At 51.4% G+C, this 25,815-nt stretch overlaps 7 protein-coding genes across 9 annotated transcripts; 3 read left to right on the top strand and 4 right to left on the bottom strand.

The window, feature by feature from the left end:
- The first annotated feature begins 112 nt into the window (after positions 1-112).
- Positions 113-2,305, top strand: PV06_02771 (uncharacterized protein). Its single transcript, XM_016403492.1, has one exon. The coding sequence runs from the start codon at positions 237-239 to the stop codon at positions 2,022-2,024; it is 1,788 nt and encodes a 595-aa protein (XP_016267389.1). The 5' UTR covers positions 113-236; the 3' UTR covers positions 2,025-2,305.
- Positions 2,306-2,500: 195 nt separating this feature from the next.
- On the bottom strand, positions 2,501-3,773 carry PV06_02772 (histone chaperone asf1). The gene is made up of 3 exons (XM_016403493.1): positions 3,537-3,773; positions 3,132-3,480; positions 2,501-3,070 (listed from the first exon to the last, which is right to left on the bottom strand). The coding sequence occupies exons 1-3, from the start codon at positions 3,643-3,645 to the stop codon at positions 2,671-2,673; spliced, it is 858 nt and encodes a 285-aa protein (XP_016267390.1). The 5' UTR covers positions 3,646-3,773; the 3' UTR covers positions 2,501-2,670.
- Positions 3,774-3,952: 179 nt separating this feature from the next.
- Positions 3,953-7,613, top strand: PV06_02773. Of its 2 annotated transcripts, XM_016403495.1 has the most exons (5): positions 3,953-4,071; positions 4,118-5,024; positions 5,075-5,506; positions 5,554-7,348; positions 7,403-7,613. In XM_016403495.1, the coding sequence occupies exons 2-5, from the start codon at positions 4,185-4,187 to the stop codon at positions 7,420-7,422; spliced, it is 3,087 nt and encodes a 1,028-aa protein (XP_016267392.1). In that variant the 5' UTR covers positions 3,953-4,071; positions 4,118-4,184; the 3' UTR covers positions 7,423-7,613. The 2 variants fall into 2 exon arrangements, with proteins under 2 accessions (XP_016267392.1, XP_016267391.1); XM_016403494.1 differs by having other exon boundaries at positions 5,554-7,613.
- A 573-nt stretch (positions 7,614-8,186) lies between these two features.
- Positions 8,187-12,674, top strand: PV06_02774 (the record flags this gene model as incomplete). Of its 2 annotated transcripts, XM_016403496.1 has the most annotated exons (3): positions 8,187-8,318; positions 8,794-9,199; positions 9,691-12,674. In XM_016403496.1, exons 2-3 carry the CDS (start codon positions 8,828-8,830, stop codon positions 12,316-12,318), a joined length of 3,000 nt encoding a protein of 999 aa, XP_016267393.1. In that variant the 5' UTR covers positions 8,187-8,318; positions 8,794-8,827. The 2 variants fall into 2 exon arrangements, with proteins under 2 accessions (XP_016267393.1, XP_016267394.1); XM_016403497.1 differs by lacking the exon at positions 8,187-8,318 and having other exon boundaries at positions 8,684-9,199; positions 9,691-12,318.
- Positions 12,675-13,381: 707 nt separating this feature from the next.
- Positions 13,382-17,638, bottom strand: PV06_02775 (uncharacterized protein). Its single transcript, XM_016403498.1, has 3 exons — positions 16,786-17,638; positions 13,973-16,738; positions 13,382-13,887 (listed from the first exon to the last, which is right to left on the bottom strand). The coding sequence occupies exons 1-3, from the start codon at positions 17,297-17,299 to the stop codon at positions 13,763-13,765; spliced, it is 3,405 nt and encodes a 1,134-aa protein (XP_016267395.1). The 5' UTR covers positions 17,300-17,638; the 3' UTR covers positions 13,382-13,762.
- A 1,583-nt stretch (positions 17,639-19,221) lies between these two features.
- PV06_02776 (uncharacterized protein) lies at positions 19,222-21,163 on the bottom strand (the record flags this gene model as incomplete). The annotated part of the gene is made up of 1 exon (XM_016403499.1): positions 19,222-21,163. One exon carries the CDS (start codon positions 21,161-21,163, stop codon positions 19,328-19,330), a length of 1,836 nt encoding a protein of 611 aa, XP_016267396.1. The 3' UTR covers positions 19,222-19,327.
- Positions 21,164-22,106: 943 nt separating this feature from the next.
- Positions 22,107-25,794, bottom strand: PV06_02777 (N-acetyl-gamma-glutamyl-phosphate reductase). Its single transcript, XM_016403500.1, has 2 exons — positions 22,920-25,794; positions 22,107-22,867 (listed from the first exon to the last, which is right to left on the bottom strand). The coding sequence occupies exons 1-2, from the start codon at positions 25,552-25,554 to the stop codon at positions 22,812-22,814; spliced, it is 2,691 nt and encodes an 896-aa protein (XP_016267397.1). The 5' UTR covers positions 25,555-25,794; the 3' UTR covers positions 22,107-22,811.
- Between the last annotated feature and the right edge of the window lie 21 nt (positions 25,795-25,815).

Consider the following 25,815-nt stretch of genomic DNA (forward strand, 5'->3'; position numbering starts at 1 on the left):
GATTGGGAATGGGCTGCGGTGGCTTGTAAATTGTTCTTGTCCACTGAAAAAGCACCCGGTGAACCTCCGCAGCCTCGGAGTCGATCATAGTGAAATAAGCACGACATGACGTCCTCGATTTCCGAATACGAAGTGTGACATTCATGTACGGAGAGTACTACTTATCTTCTTCACAAATGATCTTGAGGTGATGACTTGGACCATTCCCGAACCCCTTGAATAATGAGACCGTGGCCATGGCCTTGACAAAGCTCAATACAAATGCTGCGCGCAGTCTAGTACGTTCTCAACGACCAGGACTCACTCAAGGTCGGTCGCGTGTACAGCTATACAATTCCCGACGCCATATCCACAATGCCTCTGCCCATCATTCTGCCCATCATCAAGCATGGAAAAGGCCATCTACGGCAATATTCGCTGTCGTGGCATCTATCGCTGTAGTATACAGCGCTTCACAGCCCAACCATGTCCAAGCCGAAGCCCCGGCACAGGAACCCCCAGAACTGGTGATCGAAAAGTCAAAGAAGAAGAAGGGCGCATCCAAAGAGGAAATCCGAGACTTGATAAGCTCGCAACATTTACAAGTCAAGAAGAGTTGGGAGAACCCCGGAGTCTATGCTTGGGGTTCAAATACCGGCAAGGTCGTCGCACCAGACTCGGACGAAGCATACGTCAAAATTCCACGCAGGATACCTTACTTCGATGATGTCCTATTGCGGGACCTCAAACTGGATCGGAACTTCGGTGCAGCTGTTCTTGAGAACGGAGATCTCGTGCAGTGGGGTAAAGGATACTCAGAGGATACAGTCCAGCCCACAGTCACGCTGAAGGGCAAGAACCTCAGTTCTATTGTGTTGTCAAGAGATCGAATTATCGGACTCGGCAAGAATGGCACGGTCTATTCTGTTCCTGTCTCAAAACTAGACCAAGAGTCCGGGAAGAAAATGAGTGAGAGCTCATGGATACCGTTCTGGTCGAGCACATCCGACGTCGCGTACAGGAAATTGGCGCCCAAAGGCCTCGGTGCACGTGAAAAGGTCACTGCCATTTCCGGCGGCCTCGAGCATGTCCTCTTGCTCACAAACTCCGGTCGTGTCTTTTCAGCCGCGTCTGGTACCGAAGACTTTCCTAATCGTGGTCAGCTTGGGGTGCCGGGGGTGACTTGGCTCACACGACCCGAAGGCCCTTATGATATGTGCCACGAGTTAACGACGCTCAAGGGCTTTGATATCGCAAAGATGGCCTCGGGTGACACGCACTCACTTGTCCTTGACAAAGAAGGCCGTGTCTTTGCGTTTGGTGACAATTCTTCTGGACAATTGGGCTTCGACTACAACGCGGAGGCCCCTTATGTCGACACCCCCTCCCTCTTACCAATCTCCAAGTACTACCAAGGCACGAATCAAGTCCCAAAAGTGACGTCCATCTCGGCAGGTGGACAGAACAGCTTCTTCACCGTCGACGCAACCCGTGTGGTCGGCCCGTCCGAGGAGCCTAGTGAAATCCGCACACTGGGCCGCGTCACAAGCGACACATGGTCTTGTGGCACGGGCATCAGAGGCGCACTGGGCAATGGCCGATGGACGCACATTCAAGACGGGTTGACCAAGATACCCGCGCTGAGTGGCCTCTTTGAATACGATGAACGTAAAAAGTCCGTGATCCCTATTCGGATGGCTCAGATAAGTGTAGGAGCGACGCATGTCTCGGCGGTCATGGACAACGTGACGTACCTCGACGCCAGTGAGAAAAGCAGCGAGAACGACACGAACTGGGGCGCCGACGTGCTGTGGTGGGGTGGCAACGAGTTCTACCAACTCGGCACGGGCAAGAGGAACAACGTCCCCAACCCGATGTACATCAAGCCACTAGACGCCGCCGCAGAGGCTGAAGCCGGGCGCAAGGAAGAGCACCGGTTTCATCTCACGCCGAAACATACTGTCAAGGTCAAGGGGCGAAAAGTACAACTGGAACAGCGTGTTGAATGTGGGAGGAATGTTACCGCCGTTTACAGCGGTGTATGAGTTGACGGCGGACCGACAGCATTTCTGTTCTCGCCGTGCATGTTAGTCTTAAGTTTCAGCAGGCAAGCCACCTCGTTCAGGAGGTGTTGTGACTTTTTTTATGTTACTGCAAAGCATTCTGTCCTGGAACTTTTCTTGACTTGACATTGGAAGCCACATTGCAGCGTAATATCAACAGGTCAATGCTCTTCGCTTCCCTGTACTATATACCAATATGAATTCTTCCTTCACGCGTCGACGTATTTGGATTTCATTTCTCCCCGAGGCTGTGATTTTCAAAGACATGCAGCGAGCAGTCATCGGACGGTCACTCGAAAAGTGTCGTCCTGGGATAGTTAGGCCTACGTTGAACACCGAAACTAAGGCTGAAATTGAAAGTCATAATGTACATCATTTCCTTCGTTCTGTGAGCATGAATAGAACCATGCCAGTCTAATGGTATGACAACTATCGAATGGCTGACTGTGGTCATCCGACGCTGGGTTCAATGCTCATCTTCAAAAAACAATAACGACTCATCGAGGAAGGGAAAAAAATCATTACTTTGTCTTCTTGTTTCATCCAGTGCCATGTTTACATCAAATCCATCAAGTCAGCTTTGTTCGACTCCAGACGCCTTGCTGAGATTCAAGAAACAACATCGGGTCTAATGAACCATGACTTCAGGGTGAGAGTCGGCCGACTTCTGTTCACCGTTTGTGTCGTTGGCAGCAGGGGCCTTATCCTCACCGTCAGCCATTTCCGTGTCTTCGGCCTCGGCGCCTTCCTCGTCTTCCTCGTCGTCCTCGGATTCGCTGCTCTCTTCTTCGAGATCCTCGCTGCCGGCTTCGCTCTCCTCGTCTTCTTCCTTTTCTTTCGTCTCGACCGTCTCTTGATCACCGTCTTTTTGTGTGTCTTGTGCGGCGGTCTCAGTCTCCTCGAGCTCTTTCTCTAGTGCGGCTTGCATCTCCGCCTCTTCTGCACCGTACGCTGTTCCATCGTCGTCGAGGGTGTCGGCCTCGGGTTGATCTGGTGGGTATTCAGCAGGTGCTGATTCTTCAGAATCCCTAAAAGAAAAGTTGTGTTAGTTCGGGGGGGAATTGAGTTGGGTCTCAATATGGTCCTCACCATTTGATCGCGAATCGAGTCACTCTAGGTTTCTCCGCCAAAATGTTCCGTCGCACACGCTCTATGATGGGCTTCGCGGGCGGGTCGTTGTTCAACTCTTCACTGTCGTACTCGTTGTTGACGTAGTAGCCAACACGGACAAACTCTCGACCATCGTAGGAGCAGGTGAGAAGAATGACTGTGACACCAATAATTTCTGACGAGGGTAGACGTGTGAGATTTGGTGGATCGGCTTCGAAGATGAACTTGTTCACGCCGATGGGGATTGGTCCAACGAGAAGTGAGTCGAGTTCTTGATCATGTTCTGCAGATGTTGCAGAGCCGACATAGGTGAGTTTCCATTCTAGATCTGAGTCGCTAGGGTCAGTGATTGTGTGCTTCAGGGTCGTCATGAAGAGTCTGTACCTTCTCGAAGTTGCTCAAGGCACTCAAATGTGATCTCGAATTCATATGGAGCGGTAAACGGTGCAGGGTTATTCATGATCTTGACGCCCAAAAGCGAGACCACAGACATCTTTGCGAGAAGTGTGATGTGGATAGGGCAGTGGCGCTCAAAGTTGAAGAGATAGAATCAGGGTCCAAGATTTTACACAGGAGATTGTACAATGTAGAGTCAAAATGTGTGGTATCGGTGGTTTTTGGAGGGCGCTTGGAAACTTGAAGACGCATTCAATCAACCGTCGCGACCATCGAATAGGTCGCGTTTTAGCGCGTACTTTAGCAACCAATAGTGTAGTTTATACGGTGGATCATGTCCTCAACGGCTGTGGCCCTTTCTTTTTGCCGTCGATGATTTCACATCGATTTGACAAAACAATCAACTCGAACACCTTGCTCTACCCATAATCCTCGGAACGAATCTCTTTGTGTCTCTCCAAACAAATAAAAAGTCATGGTCTTCCTGTTTCATATTGCCACATAGCCCTTGGGGATATCTCTGGTCAGCCTTCCCACGTCGCGATCAAATTCGACACTGACATTCGCAGATCTTGCTTTCTTTATTGCCTCCTTTCGATTCTCACCCCACTGTCTAATATCAATTCTAACATCCTCATGGCGGATTCTTCAGACCAGGAGCATCTGTCACCATCTGCGACGGTGGAGCAGGCTGGCCTTGGTAGTGCTATCGTCGGCGCAGCCGAAGCAGAATCAACTGTACAAGCATCTTCATCAGAACAAATTCCTGTCGATAATCTTTCTGATCCAATACTATCTCCGACTCAGTCTTCCATTCACCCTCTTCCCATGAAATCTGTCAGCCAAGTTTCCTCGCAAGCCGCGACGCCAAAAATGGCAGAGTCCATGACTCCCGTACCTCCGCAGGCGCAATCCAAACCTCGGATTGTGGGTGGGTTTGAAGTGGATGATGACGAAGAAGAAGGTGAAGAGGCGGAGCAGGATGATGAAGATGATGCAGATGTCTATGATCCAGCCGTTGGTTTGGATTTCGATGCACCGACTCCTGCTGCTGATACTGCTGTCCCTTCGAATCCCCTTGATAGAAGTTCCCAGTCCCCAGAACAAGAAAATGGAATCACTCCTGCTCCTGTCCAGGCCGCTGGTAGTCTCACTGACATTTCTTCTTCCACTCTCCCCCCAAGCGGTGATGCGCCTCGTGCTGCAACTGCTACACCTGCTCAGACTGTTCCTGCCACTCAAGCTCCAGTTCAACCTTCTCCACCCCGTTCTCATGTGAATGGTACCGTCAGTGCAGCTTTACCCAAGTCTCGACTAGCTCATGATGTGATTGGCATTCTCGAGGATCGCATCAAAGACGACCCGCGAGGAGACACAGCTGCATATCTCGAACTGATTGATGAACTAAAGAGTCGAAACAAGCAAGACGATGTCAGACGCATCTACGAGCAGTACCTAACAGTGTTTCCCCTAGCTGTATGTTGTGATCCCTAATTTTGTTGCCCTTCACGACTGACCATCTCTAGGCCGAACAATGGTGCGCTTATGTGAAATGGGAGGAAGAACACGATCGGCTTCGTGCAATGGAGACGCTTTTCAACCGATCTCTCCTTGAAGTTCTTGACGTGCAACTTTGGACGTTATACATCAATTACATCCGCAGGCGTAACAGTATGCAATCCGGCGATGTGACCAGGTCCTACAACATCATCAACGAGTCATTCAGTTTTGCTCTCAAGACCATCGGCATGGACATGAGCTCTGGGCCCCTGTGGCAGGATTATATCACCTTCTTGAAGAGTGGACCTGGCACGATTGGAGGTACTGGTTGGCAAGACGCAGCAAAAGTCGACACGCTGCGAGAAGCATACCAAAAAGCAATTGCGGTACCTACAGCCGCGACGACAGTCCTCTGGAAGGAATACGACGCTTTTGAGACGGGGCTTAGCAAGATCAATGTAGGTTAAAGCCGTCCCCATCATATCTGTGTGCTAAGTGATTCTAGGGTCGAAAATATCTACAAGAAAAATCTCCAGTGTACATGACAGCACGTACTGCCTACACCCAACTACAAAATTTGACCAAAGACCTTAAGCGGACCTCCAGACCACGTTTACCGCCGGCAGCGGGGTATGATGGTCATGCCGAATATCTTCATCAAGTTCACGTATGGAAACAATGGGTCCAGTGGGAAAAGGAAGATAATCTCGTGATCAAAGACGAGGATCTTGCTCTGTACAAAAATCGAATTTTGTTTACCTTCAAGCAAGCGTTGATGGCTTTGCAATTCTGGCCAGAGATGTGGTATGATGCCGTGGAGTTCTGCTTCTCGAATGGACTAGAAAACGACGGCATCAAACTTCTGAACCAGGGCATTGCCGCCAATGTTGAATCACCACTCCTCGCCTTCAAGCTCGCAGATCGGGTCGAATCCTCGACACAGAACGACGAAGGGGCAGATCCAGGGGCCAAGGAAAGAATGAAAAAAATCCGTGAACCCTATGACAAAGTTTTGGATGCGCTTTACGACTTGATCAAGAAGGTTGCCTCTCGAGAAGCCATTGAGATCCAGAGAATAGAAGCCGCGGCTGCGACAAACGGCGAGGCTAATGGAGGGGAAGAGGATGAAATTAATGCTGCCAATGTCACGGCGAGGAAAGCGGTCGTTGACGGTCAGATTGAGCTTATCAGAAAAAGCGCCCACGCGCAGATAGACATGTTGAGTCGTACCATCTCACACGTCTGGATTGCTCTTATGCGTGCGACCAGGAGAGTTCAAGGAAAAGGCTTGCCCGGCGAAAAAGGTCCTAGTGGGTTCCGAATCGTCTTTGGCGAGGCGCGAAAACGGGGCAAATTGACCAGCGAATTCTACGTTGAGTCGGCGCGCATCGAATGGCAGTGCTATCGCGATCCCGCTGGTACCAAGATCCTTGATCGCGGCATGAAGCTTTTCCCGGAGGATGACTATCTGCCTCTGCAATATGTCAAGCATCTCTTTGAGATCAACGATGTAACAAATGCCAGGGCGGTGTTTGAAACCACGGTCAAACGTTTACTTGCTCACGACGACGCAGAATACACGGCCAAAGCAAAGCCGTTGTTCGCTTATCTGCACGACTATGAATCCAAATACGGCGAATTGGCTCAAGTTCAATCACTGGAGGAGAGAATGAGGAAACTATTCCCTGAAGACCCCGACTTGAAGTTGTTCTCCAGCCGCTACAGCACAACCACCTTCGACACCATCAGCGTCCATCCCGTTATATCTCCCACCCAAACCCAAGAAGCCCAGACTTCTGTGGTGAATTCCATCGAAGTACCCGATGTAGTCAACTCTCCGATCCAGAAGGTTATCGACTCGATAACCACGAATTCTCCTAAACGGCCATACCCGGATGATTTCGAGGACGCTGGCCCGCGCAAGATGGCACGGGGCGAGTCACCTTTGAAGGGTGCGGCTGGTCGTCGTATCAACCAACAGCAGCAACGTCAGACGAACCCTCCGGCCGGTTTGGCAGCGTTCCCTGTTCCTCCCCCGCTGCCACCACAAATCACGTACCTACTCAGCGTGCTCCCCAAAGCCTCAACGTATGTAGACGCTCGGCTGGACGCGACAAAAATGGTGGAACTGATCCGCGACATCCATTTGCCTCCTCCGGGGGCAGTGACTGGTCAACATCCTGCCCCAGCAGCTGTTGCAGCAGCTGGCTGGCCGTCATATCCACAACATCAGCCTTCACCAATGCCACCGCAAGGCTTCATGCCCACACCGGGAGCTTCACAGGCACCATATGGAAGTGGTGAGTGGACCCTACCACGTTTCTTGCATCTGTAATGTGCTGATTGTACTCTAGCTCCATTCCGGTATCCCTGATCTCGAGCGGTGGCGAGAGTGTACTATGACGACGAACGTTTTAAGAGGGAGGCTTTTCAGCCTAATCTATGACGAACCCTGGTGGGAGCCAAGGATGAGTTGTGAGCTTGACAGACGCCTGCTACTATACTCCGTACACTAAATCCTAAGAATAATACCAAAAGTGTAATTCTTCCATTTTTCGGGTGCCTGGCTCGTGATGGGCCATGAAAGTACTGTAATACTCCATACATATTAATAGTACTGTATTGACATCTACTCCGTACTCCGTACTCCGTAGGTACTTTCGTATCTGCCCCACGCAAACTCTCTCATGACGGGCGAATAAGTCAGCGGCAGCCATTGAGTAGTTGCCGGGCCAATGACACTGGCCAGCCTCTCGCAATCTGCCACGACTGTTTCGCCCTAAAAATTGGTCCAAGGGTCGCGTGTTCGATTGAAAATTCCAATGTCCTTTCAGCCTCACCGCCCGATTTTCCCCCTCTGCTGATGGCATCTCGCGGGGTAGAGAACGTGAGATCATGTTGAAGGAGGAAATCCATACTGCATCCTTTCTCTTTTAACATACACCCATCCGTGGTGGCTCCGTCGTCCAAGTAGAGTAGGGAGAAGGGAGAGAGCGTCGCAAGGGGTGGGAACCGTGTTGTATCTGTCACAGTCGTTGTTGTATGATCCCTCTATCCGTCGCAATCAGTACCTATATGAACTGATCAATATCGCGGGCATTCTGGCTGATACATCACCGCAATTCGAGATCGAAACAGCGCAGTCAAAAATAGTGATGCAGCGACAGGGTACCTACCTAGCTAGATACGTGTTCATGGTCATAAGTGGCAGCTGCGCTCAACCATCCACCATCAATTGAACAAGGCGCTTGCCAGTCCCAACGATTGAGGGTAGGTACGTTGGCAGCAAACATATTGCATCTTGTCCCCTCTTCATCTCTCATCACTCTCTTCCTCCTTCACTCTCAAATCTTCTCTTTACATCTCAGTCATTATTTTCCTCATCTCCATTTCCTTCGTCTCCGTAATCTCAGTCAGTCCATCCCTGCCTCTTGGGCAGTTCTCTTAGTTCCTCCCTCACATTGAGTCTGCAGTCCTCTGGAACACCAGTCAGTTCGCTCTCACACAAAGCCCTTGATCACTCTCACTTTGTCCTTTCTCAACGCTCTTTCTTGACCTCACAACGACAACAAACACGCGTTCACATATCAACAATCCTCACTGCCCTTGCTCCTTTCAACTATTTATACATGCCTCCTTCCTTCCTTTCCTCCTCCCCTTCTTCCACATCCTCTTCCATCCAACACCTCAGTCCTCTTCTTTGCTTCCTTCATCAAGCCACCAACATCATCTAACTTTGCAATAGTTGACTCCTCCATCCTCATTTCCTTTCACCAACCATGAGCGGCGCGGCGCGAAAGAGAGGCGCTGGTAGGGCCACTAGAGGCGTTCCCTCCAGTGAAACCAGCTCTCGCCGTGGCGATCGTTCGGGCCAAGGTGGTTTCGCAGGCGGTTTCGATGGTCCGGCCAGTCGAGGCTCAGCATCAAACATCGGCTCAGGACACGGGACTTCACCTAACGCACCCCAAGGTGGATCAGTCCCTCAAAATCCACCGACTGCTAGTCGTCGAAGCAGCCAATCTGGCAGTGGAGCGGCTCCAAATCAACCGGCTGCTCCTCTCGGTGACCCAGCGCGAAACAAACAGCCTCGTTACACCGATCAGCTTCGCAACGTTGACTTTCCCCCGTCCTTCTACAATATTGATCAGGAGGTACGTGAAGATTGCCCCTTCAATGTTCCTCTTCCACTGCCCTTGTTCGCGCTGCTTTCACAACAATGCACGTCTTTGTCTGGGTTTCACACACAGGATCATCTTCCCTATTGCCCTTCAGTCGCACCGACTATTGTTGTCGCAGCCATTCACCCCCGATCTTGACCAACTTCCATCCTTGCTCCACTTGCTGCACTACACTTATTCCCAAGACCCATTGAGCAGTGCATCACTGTCTCTCGTGCGAATGGTGTTCTCAATATCGATGCAAGTCATGTCTCACCCACTGCTTCATCGTCTTCACCCGATGGTGGCAGCGACCAGTTCTCGCATACTTAAGGGGCCCTTTTCCTTCTTTTCTGCCCTTCTTTCCCCTCCACCCAAAATACCCAGTCATCAGATTCCAAGTATCAGCCTCCATCATGTCCACCCGTATCAGTGTGCCATACTTCAGGAACATCTCTGCACCGGGTACTGACTATGACGAACAGTACGCGCTGCCCACGGACTTCGCTAAACGTCCTGGTTTCAATACTTCAGGCAAGGCGGTTCAATTAGCCTTGAACGCGTACCAAGTGGCACAATACCCGACTGCAAAGGTCTATCAGTACGATGTTACGATCGGCAATGGTCTGGAGAAACGTATTGTTCAGCGGAAGATCTGGGATTCGCAAGCTCGGAAGAATGCCACCGGTCCTCCCATGTTGTACGATGGTAATCGTCTTGCTTGGTCTCTCCGTGAGCACAGTGAGATCCGCCTGATGATCGACCTTGACGTCGAGGCGGGTCGTCCGGCCTCCAGAGAGGGACGAAACGCTTTCCGCTTGCATATCAAGAAGACTCGTGAGGTGGACATCAGCCTCATCCAGCAATATCTAGCCGGACGCATCCAGTACGGACAAGAGGTTGCGGAATGCGTCAATTTCATGGATCACCTTCTCCGTGAAGGTCCCAATTCCAATCCTCAATTTCTCACTGTTCGTCGATCACTCTTCAAGCGTCAGGGCCAGCGTTCCGATCTCGGTGGTAGCGTTGAAGTGTGGCGTGGGGTTTATCAGTCAATGCGTATGGCCGAAGGGCAGAAGCTCATCATCAACCTAGACGTTGCCAATACTTGCTTCTGGAAGCCAGGTTCCCTTCTGGCCACAATCATCACGAGATGGGGCATGCAGACTCCTGCGGTGGTAGCGGCTAAGTTGGGAACCCGTGGCAATGGATCGTCAGAGGAAAGTTATGACCACGCCACGGTTCGAAAGGGACTCAAGGGCGTGATGGTCGTCGCTCAGTACCCGGGCAACCCGTTCCCGAACAAGGAATGGAAAATTCACACTATTTCCACGAGCAACGCCCATCAGGAGCAACTTGAGTGGAAGGACCCAGTTACCAAGAGACCTACCGGTGAGAATTTGTCTGTTGCTCAGTATTTCCAACGCAAATACAATGTCGCGCTACAGTACCCCGATCTACCCTTGGTAGAGATGACGAAGAAGGGTGTCAAATACCCCATGGAACTCCTTGTGGTCCTTCCCGGCTCACGCTACCTGACCAAACTGGACGAGATCCAAACTGCAAACATGATCAAGTTTGCAGTCAGCCCCCCTCACGTTCGTCTTCAGGCCATCAATGAAGGCAAGTCCTGGCTCAACTGGGATGGAGATTCTTATTTGAAGAATTACGGTCTACGCATCAATCCAAACCCGATCAAAACCAATGCCCGAGTTCTGCCGGCTCCAGGTGTGAAATTTGGCAACAAAGTTCAACAGCCGGGCACGAAAGGTCGATGGGACCTTCGTGGTTGCAAATTCCTCCACCGTAACCCTCAGGAACTTACCTCTTGGGGCATCGGTTTCTTTCCAGGACGTCTCAAACCAGACAAGCCAGCTCTCAACAAGTTTGCCCTTGACTTTACGCGGACTTATCGTGAACATGGTGGTCAGGTTGCGAACCACCCTCCGGTCCTGATGGCACTGAAGGCAGACGTCGGTGAGGCCGTCAATGATCTGTACCAAGCCACCGGCAACCATTTTCAGCGTCGCCCCCAATTGCTGATATTCCTTCTCCAAGATCGGCAGGCGTTTCACTACCTGCGTATCAAGAAGTCGATGGATTGCCGCTTTGGAATCGTCAGTCAATGCATGCAGCTCCAGCAGGTCTTGAAAGGAAACCCGCAGTACTACTCCAATGTACTGATGAAGGTCAATGCTAAGCTCGGCGGTTCTACTGCTCAGGCAGTGTCACATCCTTCCTCGGGGTTCAAAGGTTTCAATAAGCCCACCATGATCATCGGTGCTGATGTGTCTCATGCTTCCCCTGGAAGTGAGCAGGCCTCGATGGCTGCCATCACTGTCTCCTTTGACAGATTCGCAGGCCGATATGCTGCTGCATGCCAGACCAACGGCCGTCGTGTTGAGATGATTACCGAAAACAATTGGAAGAGCATGCTCAAACCTCTTGCGACTCAGTGGATGAGCCAAGTCGGCGGTGGAGTCATTCCATCGCAAGTCTACTACATTCGCGACGGTGTTTCTGAAGGTCAATTCATTCAGGTGATGAGATCAGAAGTCCCGCACATCAGATCGGTCTTGTCGGAGTGCAATAACAACAAGCCTTGGAATGGCAAACTCACTGTCGTTATTGCCGGTAAGCGTCACCACGTTCGAGCCTTTCCCGGAAAGGACGCAGGTGATCAGAAGGGCAATCCGCTACCTGGTTGCTTGATCGAGCGAGATGTTACAAGTCCGTATGAATTCGACTTCTATCTCTACTCTCACACCGCCTTGCAGGGTACTTCCCGCCCGACACATTACAGCATCATCTACGACGATGCCAATCATACGCCGAATGCCCTTCAGAACATGCTCTACGAACATTGTTACCAGTACATGCGCAGCACCACATCTGTGAGCTTACATCCAGCGGCCTACTACGCTCATCTTGCGTCCAATCGTGCCAAAGCTCACGAGGATGTTCCAGCCCACCGAGGACCCCAGGGTGGTGCAGGCTTCAAGATGAAAACCCCTAGTGGATCGTCTCAACCATCAGAGTCGGAAGTTGCTCCACTCATGCCCCTGTTCTCGGGTGCCGGTTCTTCAATCCTGTGGTCCATGTGGTACATCTAGCCATCTGACAATTTCGGAGGGATTGCGGCACTGCGCGACACCTCTTGATCGACTTGACGCCATGGTCTAGAAAGCAGCTTGGATGCCACGTTTGAGCAGTTGAAGTCTCTGCTCCCAGAACAAAAGGCGAGGTCATACTCAACTGGCCAATGGATTCCCTCTTTTCAGCGTGTGTTTTTTTGTTACAGAAAATGGAAACTCCCCAAAAAAAAGCACAATCCAGATGGAGTGGACTCTTCCATGCTTCGGGTGGTTTAAGAGATCTGCTCTCTAGGATTGTCAACCTTCCTACAGCATCGACTCTCTTCGTGAAGTCAGCTGGCTGGTTGGTCTCAGTTTAGTTTAGTTTAGCCATCACATCACAAATCAATCAAAAATGATTGACCCAAACTGTCGACTCCTTTTATGTCTCGTGATAATCGTACGTGCCCATGTTTGAATTTCCTTTTGATTGTGCTTCGTGTGTTGCCCGGCTGAAGATACAAAAACTATGCCCTTTGCCATGATATCTGCCCCCCGTACCTAGAGTCGGTCCTGCTCCAGGCCGCCGTGTCTTTGAAGGAGGATGTATATACATACTCGGTATCGCTCCGGCCATCATGCTCGGCCGAGGCATCGGGCAAGAGGGACGATGGACACCAAAAAAAAACATGGGCTTGATCCCTACATCTTGCATTTGTCTTCCCTTGCTGTCGATTACATTCGTGGGGGGAGAAGAAAAAGGCCCCTCTTCGATCCTTGCCTTTGTCGCACGGGGCGTCGATTCAAGTGCCGGCCCACGGAGCAAGCCGAAAAATCCACCTTGGGTGGTGGTATTGATACAGTATAGATTTGGGAAGGGGATCCCAATCGTCGAGCGAGCGGGAGAAAGAACGGGCAAAGGTGATCTTGGATATGTATGACATACTCTTGTGGGAATCAAAAATGATCAAGCCAGCCAGAGAGCTTTTTCATACCCACCTCAAGACGTTCGAACCCTTTTGTCTTTTTTTGGGGGGGGGGTCTTGCCTCTTTCTTTTTTTTCTTTTTCTTTCCTTGGACAAGTAATAAAAAAGAAAAAAAGGTCTCACACACACATCATCACCATCATCATATTATCGATACATTACATACATGGAGAGAGTGAGCGTGTGAAACAGTCCACAAGTAGGAAAAGGGCATCCTGGACAGAGCGTCTCTCTCTCTCCCCCCCTCTCTGCAGGCCACTTCCAAGGGTTTCCGTAATAAACACAAACATTTCACTTTTCATATTCGTCCACAAGACCAATCGCCTGTGGCCCCCTTTCCCGCTTCAAAATCGAGGGAGTCCACACAAAACGGAAGGGGAAAGAAAAGAGAGACGTCTCAAGAATGTGTCTGTTTTTCATTCCTTGGGATGAGATGAATGAAGAAAAGGAGTAAAAAGGAAAACGTCTTCATTCCCATTACAACAAAACTACTTCTCTCACATGACGACACATTCCCCGTCACTTTGTCTGTTGACGTTCGACCGTGAAACTCGTGTCTTTTGCATCTTTTGACCTCGTTTCAATTCCTCGAGGCGTTCCCGGGCTTTTGGGAAATTTTGAGCTAAAGATTGACAGGAAGGTTAGTTTCAATACCAACAGGACAGAAAAAGACGGAAGAGGGGTAATGACGAAAAAACACCACTCACATGCTGCTCTGTAATACCACCTCTTGGCCTCCTCGACATCAACTCCCGTCCCGATGCCGACCTCGTTGAAATAACCCATTGCGTATTCGGCCTTTGCGAGATTGGAACTAGCGGCCTTTCGAGCCCAGAGAAACGCCTCGGTGTCGCTCTGAACCAAAAGCGGTTCGCTGCCAGTGAGGTACCACCCACTCAGGGCGAGCTCGGATTGGTGTTCACCCTGGGCCGCGGCGCGCGTGTACCAGGCTATGCTCTGCCGCGCGTCGATGGGACAGCCGAGCAAGCCGTACTCAAACGCCGACCCAAGTCGGAACTGGGAATACTTGTAGCCCAACTCGGCGGCCTGCTGGAACAGTTGGAATGCGTACCGCTCATCGCGGATGATGCTGTCGTTCCCAGACGCAGACTCATAGAGGAGACCCAGTTCGTGCAACGCGTGCGGGTTGTCTTTGTCGGCCCGTTCGGCGGCACGTTTGAGCCACGACACAGCTTCACGTGGACTCTTCGGTTGTCCCAGCAGGCCTTTGAGCTGGATCATGCCCATTTTGTACATGGCGGGCGTGTCGCCCAGCGTGGCGGCGCGCTTGTACCATTGAATCGCTTTCAGGGGGTCGCGGCGCGTACCACCACCTTCTTCGGAGCCCAGTTCGCAACACACGGCGACACGGTAGGCACTTTGCGCATGATTGAGTTTGGCGGCCGATTGATAGAGATGGAAAGCTTCTTTTGGATCAACTGGAAGTCCCAAGAGACCTTGGCCATGACAGTCGGCGAGGTAGAACATGGCGTCGGGATAACTGGCCGCGACAAGTCTCTTGATCAATTTGTGCGCGTCGAAAATGTATTTTTCTCGGTTCTTTTGAGTTTGTTTGGCATCAGCCGCACCACCTTCGTCCGCCAGCACTCTAGCAGCCTCAACTTCTTTCTTTGCAAGTTTCAAACCGACGGCATAGTTGGCTGGATTTTTGCTGTATTCTACACGAAGGCTGTTGAGCTCTTGAAGAGTTACAGGGGGCGTATCGCTACGGCCAGTTGCACTATCTCGCTTTTGTACAGGGGCTGATTGTGCTTGTGCCATTGCTGGTGGAGCAGGTTGGACTTGCGGTTGATATCCATTTCCACTTCCTCTAACTGGCTCGGGGTGAGCTGGGAGAGCGTCTGGGTTGGTATTGAGGTTGACACTCGAATCGCCATAGTGTCTGACTGGAACCGGATGTGCAGACGAGGTCGAAGGTCGAGGAGGACCAGGGTTATAATTGTCCTGGGATGGTTTCCTGGGCGGTGGACCACCCGAGTAATTTTCCTGAGACATACCTCGTGGGGTAGGTTGTTGCTGTCCATAGGGTTGTCTCTGCTGTTGACTTGGACTTGGACTATAGCCCTGGTTGTACTGGTTGGGGACAGGTGCCGAAGGAGCCCTGAATTGGTCAGAGTAGCTTCGGTCGTATGGTGCAACCATATCAGGCTGCGGCGGTGGCCGTTGGGCATTACTCGTGTGGGGACGTGCAGGGTATTGGTCCTGACTGAATGATCGATACGGAGGAGCATTGTTTGGGATGGGTGGCAGATCCCCTGTAGGTGGCGGTTTCATGTTGTTCCTGCTTGCTGATCGAGGAGGATACTGTGCTTGCGGACGCTGAGTGCCCTCATAGCCCCCTGGTCCAGGCCTGGGACCATCATTGTAACCATTTTGATATGTTGCAGGAGATGGGCGATCGACCGATCCAGTGTTTCTGCTTGGCGGCAGATCAAAAGCAAAGTCCGCGAGAGGAGAACTGTTGTTGTTGTGTTTCAACGGTGGTGATGGGATGATGTCGGCAGTATCGACTGGGGGAGGGAACGATCCGGGAACTTGGTAGGTTGGCTTGCGGTAAACTTGCTGGTCAAAAGGTGCTTGCCCAGTGCTAATATGGTCTTCGGGTTTTTCATTAGCATTTGTGGGTATAGCATCAAAGTTTGGCATTTCTTGACTCCTTGTCTTGTTTGGCCCAGCAGTGTTGGGCACTCCTCTATAGCTGTTCGGGTCGAAGCCCTCGGTACGGGGCGGACGAACTGGTTGACGCTGTTGCGGCTGCGGTGGCGGCTCTACAGGTGATTCGTCGGCTCTCGAAGAGGGAACATAATCTTGTGCATATCCTTCGTCTCGAAGATACTCATTGCGGGAAGCATCTTGTGGAGGGAGCTGATTCATGTGCGCTCCATACTCTCCTGGAGCGCCATATCTGTCCATTCCACCAAAAGGCCCGGTTTGCGCGTATTCGCGGTTGTTCGGGGGTGGAGGTCCTCGTGGATCTTGCCGTGGTACACGTCGAGGCGAAGGAGGAACATTTTCCTGCGATCGATGTGGTGGTCTGTTGAGGTCCATAGAGTCCTGTCTCTGGGCTACCCCGTAATCTTGAAGCGGTGGAGGGCGAGATACATCCTGTGGACGCCTGTCCCTTGATGGATTCGGCTCTTGCGGGTGATATCTCATCTCCTGAGGAGGCATCTGATGGTCCATCGGAGGTGGCATGGGTCGCTCCATGCTCGGTCTGCCACCATGTGAAGTATTAGACCTGTGTTCATCCCTCTTGCGGTGTCCATGCGACGTGTTTGGGCGTGCTTCTCGACTGTCTGGTCTCTCGTTGAGGCTCAAACCTTTCAACTCAGCATCCAGACTGCTGTGCCTCTGTCTCTCAACCGGCTTCTTTTTTTGCGGCCAAGCGCCAAAAGGATTGTCCCAGGCTAGGTTCTTCGGCGACGTCGGTTCGGCTAGAATGCGTTCTCGCGCTATCTCCTGTCAGCATTTTGTCCATGAGCGGGATGATCCGTCATACTCTTCTGTCTTTTTTGTGGTGTAGATGGACCAGATCTTGCTTCCCGCGACGGTCTCTGTCCGCCTGAAGAATGATTGTGATACTCTGGCTGCGGCCTGCTTGGTGCATTTGTACGGTAACGTTCGTCGTATTGGTATGTGCGACCTGAGGACGGGGCTTGCTCGGGATAAGGGTCGCGCTGCGGCGGAGGTGGTTGTGAGTATCCGTTTCCGTTGTCGTAATAAGGCGGATCTTGGAAACCACTCGGTTGATATTGATCCTGGACTTGGCCTTGCCAATGTCCATTTCGACCGTAATTCGTTGGAGGCTGCTGCACATGACCATAGCCGTCGTCGTACCCGTTGCGATCTTGAGGATAGTCATTGTACTGCTGATACCCCTGGTTGTATGATGTTCCCTGGCTGCGCCCATTCTCTTGCCATTGTCTCTGGTCATTCCTACGATCATACTGGTAAGGCTGCTGCACCTGGGTTGGACCTTGTTGCCATTGCTGGCGATATTGGTTGCTCGCCATTGTCGCAAGCTGACGGAGATCAGTCTTGGAACCGGCCGAGCCGACGATGCGCGTGTTGAATCTTGGAGGACGGCGACGGCTTGCGGCAGAATGCGCAAAACAAAGAAAACTGCCGATGAAGCGAAGCTGGTTTTCAAGTTGAGGTCAACGAAGGCCCTTTGTTCTTTTGGGCTGGTCCGGTGGAATCGAAGAGCGCGAAACAATGCCTTGCAACGCAACCAGGCGTAGAGCAGTTCAAGAAAGAATTGTTGAAAGGACCGAACGGAAAAACAAAAAAAAAGAAGTGAACCAACTGTCCCACGATGACGAGTTGTCACAACAAAGAGCAGGTGTACGATGGTTATGCTCGTGTGTGTGGTGGGCAAAGTCAATGCACAGCAGTGGGCGGGAGGTGGTCGAAGCGTATGTGCAAGTACGGAGCACGAGTCCCTAAGGCCGTGGCGAGGCTGATGCTAAGTTCCAGGTACGGAGCATTCTTATGGGGACTCGTATGGAGGGTCTACTACTGTACGGACTCAATCCAGGCCACTCATAGACTCCTTACAAGTATGATTACTCCGTTGTCTACACAGGCTAATGCGATCGATCCCGGCACTCGCTTGAAAGCCTGTAAGGAGCTCGTCTTAATTACTCCATACATGGGTACGGATACTTATTCAGTAGGGCAAGGACGCCGAAGGACCAGTCTAGAGAGACATTAATCTCTGATAGTCTAGTTCTGTCATTTAATTAGCAATTTCAAAAGACATGTTTTTTTAAGAGCGTCTAAGTAGGTGACGCCTAATAGAGCCTAAAAAATGTTCTCTCTGCTAAAGCTTTAGGTATGGCCGTAGCTACTAGTCTACTCAGTCTGGGGTTTCATCCCCCTTATTTCTTTGGTAGTCACTACAGGCCTTATTAGGTACTCTTTACCTAGAATGTCTAATAGTATAATGTCTTTTTAAACCGTCATAGGAATTATGGGACTAAGCTATTTCTGCACGCCTCCGTATCCATAGGTCCGATGGCAAGGTGACTCCGTAATGATTACGAGTACTGCGCACTGCGCAGTACTGTAGATATCGTCATGTAGCAAAGGTACGAGTACAGCTACTGAACATCTCTTTTCGAACATATTTTTCGGATACTTTGTACTCGTAACTCTTTAGTGTAGCCCTTATGAGTACGAGTGCTCCATAGCTTGGTGGCGGTTGATGGGCAGCCGACAGCCCACCGAGGCACTGGCTGCCAGGTACAGATCCTTGATTTGTTGCTTCTCGGGCACTGATCGCCCACTAACCTCTACCTACCCAAAGGCACCCAAAGGTGTTCCGGGTACGACTAGACTACGGGCCACTTACGTGGGGGGCGCACCAGGCCAACGTGGACTCTTTGACCTCCATCATGCCCAGAACAGCCACTGACCTACTCCCGCAGGACTGAAAGCTACACCACCTGTTTACCTGACAGCCGTTTTTGCCATGCCCTGCCACTCTCAAAAGATCAATGCCCTTCCACGCCGTCATCTTGACATGTCAGATGAACAGATTTATCGCTTATCGGTGGCCGAATGTATCGTACATGAGCACAGAGAACTACGTAACTCTCCTCGTGGACGAATTGTGGCTGGTGAGTTGAAGTATTCTGCACAAAGTATGTCTCAGCCACATTCGTACTGTACGGCCAGCCCGATTCAGTCTCGGCGGGATTGGCTGACGATCAGACAGTATGGATGATGTTTCAACCACCCAGCACCGAGTCAATCACAGCCTAACAAACGACATGTTGTTTCAACCACTTCAAGACGGATTCTCCTTTGCCGGTCTCAACTGTGATGATGATTACTCCGTACACTGCAATTCTCGACGACTCGTCCACATCTTTCACCCTTTTTTTGTTGCGCACAATATGACGTAGCTTCTATCGTCGTCCAGCCCTTCCACCGCGACAAGTCGGAAAGCATCCTCTTACCGTCGAACCGACAAGGCCCGCTTAAACCACCTGGGTGTTTCAATATCTGTTCCCTTGCTCTCTCCTCCTATCCAGCAGTCATGTAAAATTGGCAACTGAAATTTCAATGTCTCCAAACGGTTCACCCTGTGTCACCTCGAGCAAACCCCTGGTGACTAATGCGAGAACGTGGAGAAGGCCCTGAGCGCCAACAATATACGAATTCTGAGTCGGTGGAAGTAACTCTTCAAACGTGATTCCGTTCGACATCTCCGTACTCTCACCGACCTCCCCTTGATCACGTGGCTGCTCGTTGATCTTCGTCTTTACGAAACTGAGAAAATTGTTGGCTTCATTCTCCAAGGCCATCGCGATCCATGAACTCTGCTGCGCCGTCTGGGTATCGACATCAGCGGCCGGTCCGTACAGCTCAAAGTCCTCCACGTCGGTGCCGAGGCCAAGCTGCGCATCCAGGTCTGCGAACTCATCTTCAGTATTGCTGGTTAGAAGTGAAGGGCTGCCGATCCTAGACGCACCGGAGCCTCTTCCCAGCAAAGGGCTTGCAGAGGTGAGACGAGATCCGCGCCTTCCAAGTGCCGAAGGTGGACCGAGTTCCATACCGCCGGGTAGACCTCCCACGCTGGAGCTCAATCTCGCTACCAATCCGCTCCCCAAGGGCTGAGCAGAACTATGACGAGATGCGGAGACATTCCAGGGCATACCTGATGAGCGGTCGGGCAGCGAGGAAGGCGCTTGTCGACCGACTTCGCTCTCGGGGTTGAAGTTGTCGCTTGGGAACATTGGGACATCGTCGTCATCACCAAAGACGAAGCCGTCGCCCCCGACGTCGTGCCCACGAGCTACCCCTTCGTCGGAAGTTGTTCTGGCTCTGACTCGTCTCGCCTCTTCATCGTCCCCATCCTCATCGGTTTCGGAGCCGCTGCGCGATCTTTTGACACCGATGGGCACACCCTTGAGCAGGTCCCAGAGTGACTGACCGCTGAACATCGCAAGAGGGTGCGGTTCTCTGTCGGCACCAAAGCTGGTGGCAACATTGCCGATACCTTGTTCCATGACCCAGAATTCCGCCTTCTTCTTTGCTTCACGGTGTGACTTTTGATTTTGCTTTGCCTTGTATGCCTCATCCATGTTGGCGAGGTAGTTCTGGTTCCAGTTGCTCAGGTCTCGGTTGGTCAACTCTGTTCGCTGGTCTGGTCGAAGAGGCTTTACCTGACGCACACGTTGCTGCGGTGCCTCGGCCGTCTCTGATTGCTCCTGGTAGGACTCGGTGAGGGAAGTGCCATGTTCGCTTTGTTGTGCCTCTGTACCTGCACGCTGCGGTGTCACTGGAGCTCCAGCATTCTGGACTGCAGCCTCCGAATCTTCAAACATGATGATGTCCTCGTCAAAATGAATTTGATCGTCGGGCAATTGGACCCCAGGATAATTGTCGCCGCCAATACTCACGTTGCCCCCATGGGCAGCCCATGGATCCATGCCTGCCTCGTCTCCGTCCTGCAAGAGCGCGGACACGGCCGGATGGAGAAACCCGTCGTCACCAAGGTCAAAGACAGGGTTGTCGAGAACGAGTGGCTCATCTTCGAACAGAGAATAGTGCTCTTGGGACTTGCTCCCATTCCCGGCATGGAAACTTGTTCCTGGTCCTGAACCGAAACCCGAAACCCCTCCAGGCGTGCTGTAAGAATGTATGTCCAGGCCAGCTTCTTCCTCTTCTCCTCCGACTCTTTCACATTCGTCAAGTCCGTCCTCATCACTAATCTGTAGACTAGACTGGGTCGAAGGGAGGCTGCGAGTTGAGGCACCGCTAGAGGCCTCGGACGGAATGCCAAAGGCAGCCAGGTCGAAATTGAGGTCTATTTCTGGGAAATAGAAAGGATCTTCTCGAATGTTGAGTTGTTCTGGTCTGTGTTTCATGCAAAAAAAATCGCAAATGGCCATCCCCGTCAGTCTCCGGGTGTGTCTATTTGTCGTTTTGTTCCTCAAAGCAACACACACACACTCACCTCGTCTTGCTCACTTCCGGATCAATTTCCATCTCATTCGAAGCATACTCGATCCCTCTCATCTTATCCCTCAGGCTCGTGACATCGACCAAGACATAACCACACTGTTGTGAAAAGACTCGTGTCATTCCGAACCTGTCGTCCCAAAGGAAAAGAAGTTAATCATGGATAACTCTACAAAGAAAAATAAATCTCCTTTTCTTCCCCCTACGAGCCAAGTTTCCTCCATTTGGAGATGTGACTTACAGTAAGCTCCCCTGCAGGCGTAGTGCCATGGGCAACTCTGGCTCCGTGATGGTCTGGCATGCTCTTGGGACGTCGACGTCAAGGATCGCCCTACGTGTCACTTTCTTCAGGTTGGATTTGGCACCGAGTGTCGCCACCAGCCTTTTGAGAGAGAGAGAGAAGGGATTGTCAGCGTCAGGGGTAGCTTAGAAACGCGATAAACGCGAGAGAGACGCGATAGACAAAAAGAACGTACCATATTGTAGCTACTCCGTGTTGACGACTCGTCAGAACTAAAAAAAAGGAAGGGTGGTTGATTATCAGTATTGGGGCCTTCAACTCAATCTCTAGTCCACACACACAAACCCCCTCCCCTTTCGGGCTCACGTGAAGAAAACTAAAACCAACAAAGACAAAAACGTACTCTCGTGGCTGTAGAACATGGCGTCGCAATCACCACCCTGAGGTAGCCAAACAATGCCCCGCCCCTGGAGAAAAGTGTAGACTCTGTGGTGTCCTGCAGGAAGAGAGAGAGATGGAGAGGTAAGTGGTGATTTGGGAATGAGGACGGTATGGTGTTCTGGAAAAAAAGTCTGAAGAGGTCCCTTCTTTGTGGTGCAGAGTAAAGTGAAGTGAAGGCGGTCGGTCGAAAAACCAAAAAGGCAACAAAACGTTCAGTAAAGTAAAAATGTACCTTTGTGTAGGAGGAGTGCCTCATGTGCAACGGCATTGAAAGGACGAGATGGGGAACGCGACGAACTCGGACGCCAGACAAAAAAGTTGACTTGACTGTATCGTTAGTCGACTCTGGCGCTGGAATTCGAAAGAAAAACAGAGCCTCCAGAAAAGAAAAATAAACACCACATATCTCAATTGAAGCCATCGTCATCATTATCTCTTTTTTTCCCGTTGTCCAGAAACAATTCCCAAGAGCACACTGCGACACGGTGGCCACCATCTCTTTGATGCCCAGTCCTACCTACCTACAAACTCCACAACCCGACCGTGTTTACTGTAGAAAAATCCTTCGCATCAAGCCCAAGATCATCGAGATGTGGCGAACTCGTATCTTATAGCGTGTCCACCTAATTCTTGGTCTTTAAAACGCGGAATTTATATGAACTGGAACTTGCTTTTCTATCCCCCCTTTATCGCGTTTCCTAGACAAGTGCCGGGGAAGAGTGCGCTGTACACCCCGGCTAAAGATCAAAACGTCCATTCGCAAACCTGTAAGCTTTCCGAAACCCAGGGGCGCAGGAAGCGTATAGCACTTTCTCAGCGTATGAGGCGAGAAAACCCCAAGGCGACATAGGCATAGCCTATGTTGTTTTCCTTTACTCTGATGGGATACCTTCATACTCTCCATAGCCCAAGGCCAGATTCATGTTTTCTGCGATCCCATTATCAGTAAAAGCTCTCGTGACGGATACTAAAAGACTTACGAAGACATTGCGTCGCAGCACCCTTCAACAAATTATCGATGGTGACGCAAATGACCACTCTCTTCCCGCTCGAATGAACAGCGAAGCCACCAACTTCGACACCGTGGCGGTTAGCGATGTTCTTGACCAATGGAGCTTCACCGATGATCTTGAGCAGCTTCTCTCCGGCATAGCGTTCTTGGTACAAATTTCGGATATCTCTCGACTTCATCTCCTCTTTCAAGGGAATGTTGATTGTGTGGTGGATGCCCTGGAACCACACAGCAACATGAGGGATGAAAGCCACCGGAGTTCCCAACTGCGTCGAAATCTCGCGTTCGTGAATGTGGTCGGTCAGGGAGTAGGGAATGATGTTGTCTGTGAGATTCTGAACGTCGTTCTTTGGGCTTGGTTTCGTACCAGCACCAGAATAGCCAGAGACACCAAAGACCGTAGGCTGACCTCCGATGTATGGAACCAAAGGAGCAATTCCAATCTGAGCTGCCGTCGCGTAGCAACCAGGATTGGAAATTCTAGTGGCTTTGGCAATGGCAGCACGATCCACCAACTCGGGCAGACCATAAGTCCAGGCAGAGTCAAATCTGTAGTCGGCGCTCAAGTCTACGATAACACTGTTCTTACCGACACGGTCGATGGCATCCACGAACGGTTTACAGACACCATTGGGAAGAGCCATGACCCAGCAGTCGACGGCACCTTCTTCCTCCATCTTTTCGACGTCCTCCACGCTCAGATTCTCATAGATGATTTCTCTTTTATCATATCCCTTGAGCTTCTGTCCGGCCAGTTCTCGCGAAGAAACATGGCGCAGATCCATGTTGGGATGACGGTTCAGGAGATCGACAAGAGCCTTTCCGGTATAGCCTCGGGCTCCGATGAGGGCAACCCTTGACGGCTTGGGGTTGGAGCTGTTCTTCGCACCAAGAGGTGGGTTGGGGTTGGTAGTAGAAGCATAGGTGCGAACGGAGAGAGCGGGTCGTGTCACATAGCGTGCCTGTCGTGCAGAGCGCAAAGGATTCGCCTGTGTCGAAAATGTTCTCTTTTGTGCGAGCCCAGCCGATTGAGCTGCCTTGCTTGCCATTTGTGAAGCAGCTCGCGCAGCACGGACAAGTTTGGATTCGAGGTTAATGTCACCAAACATTTGTCGACCGTGCTTCGTAAATTCGACCATCAGATCCTTAACCTCGTCGCTGGTTTCTAGGCCGTACCAAAAGAGAACCTCGCCGTCCTTGGAAAGGCTACCGTCGGCCTTGTCAAAGAACCAAGTCAGGTTCTCATCATCTTCCTTCACGGTCCACATCAGCTTTGGGAAATCCTTCTTGATGGCAACAAAGATGTTATCGGCGACGTTCGTCAGCCAGCCATTCTTGGTAATGGTCAGCGTAGCCAGGTGAGCCAGAGTGGTTTCTCCGTTGGGTGGCAACACAATGCCAAAAGCTTCCATGGGTTCATCGAAGTACGCCTTGAATTCACGGTTGTGCAGGCCCTTAACATACTGATCAACGACAGCCTTGGCATCGAGGCCGGCGCGATCCCGAATGAGAACTTCTTTGAGCTTGTCGATATCCTCGAATTGGTCGATGGAGGTGTTGACATGGACTTTGTTACCTCTGCGGATCAAAGTACCGGCTCCCGAGTCAGTAAACAGTTCTTTCTGCAGATCGGCTGGGTGGATGATCGCCACACTGGAGGTTCGAGGCAAATCCATCAGGAGCTCTCTCATTTCCTTGATCTTCAGCCTCGTACCGTGTCGAACCCACCACTGCGTCATCAGATGGTCATACTCCTCGTCGAGATTTATTGCTGAAATCTTCTCCTTGGTGTCACCGTTAAACAGCCCACCCTTCTCAGACAGGTAGACGATCTTCAATGGCTGTAGTGCTCTGGCCAGTTCACCCGCCGCGACGTCAGCATTGACGTTCAAGACTTGACCGTCCTTGGATTCTGCCATCGAAGTCAGGATTGGCAAGCAGCCTGCCTGAATAGCGGCCTGAATAGGTCTCTTGTCAACATGGTTAATCTTCCCCACGAGGTTATATTTTTCCTTGTCCAGATAGTCGGCCGTGAAAACACCCGACGTGATCGGTCTGGCACGCACACCTAACCGCTCCAATTCCTCGACGAGGCGCAAGTTCTCTTCCAGGAAGAGCGCGCGTGCAATGCCCAAGGTTTTTGGGTCGGTCACCCGGATGCCATCTTCAAACTGGGGTTCCACACCGGAATCCTCCAAGATCTTGTTCAGCTGTGGGCCTGCGCCGTGGACGACCACCGGATAGAGACCAACGTGGTTCAAGAATGCAAGGGCGGAGGATAGTGTCTGGAGGTGTTCGGTCAAGATAGCTCCACCGACCTTAATAACGGCGAACTGCTGGGAAGAGACCGAGGTGAAGTGGGAAAGATATTGCTGCACTTCCCTCTTGGACCCAATGTTGCTCAGCAGCTGCACCACTGTAGACCTCGTAGACGGGTTGGCGGCAGAGGGAGACGAATAGGATCGTCGAGAGGTGATCGGGCAAGCGATCAGAGATCGGGAGGATCGAGCAAGACGTAGAGCTCGAGAGGATCGAGGACGGACAGCAGACGCCGCTGCAGCTCGGTTGGCTGCCCGCGCAGCAGCTGCACCTATCGCCGACATTGTTCTTCAGATCATGCGGCAGCCAGAAACAACTTCAACGGGTCGAAAGTCGACGTCGCTCTAGGGCTGCGGTTGGGATAAGTCGGCGGTCGAGGCGGAGAGGAGAGTATTTTTTTGAGCCAGAACAACAAGCAGGAAGAGGTCTACCACCCAATCTAACCTGGAGACGCCGAAGCAACTATGCAAAGAGATGCGGAAAATACAGGAAGTCCCTGATAACAATTTTTTTTTCTCGTGCAGCATGCAATACCCAGAGGACAA

This window comes from Exophiala oligosperma, assembly GCF_000835515.1.
Source record: "Exophiala oligosperma strain CBS 72588 unplaced genomic scaffold supercont1.2, whole genome shotgun sequence".
NCBI lineage: Eukaryota > Fungi > Ascomycota > Eurotiomycetes > Chaetothyriales > Herpotrichiellaceae > Exophiala > Exophiala oligosperma.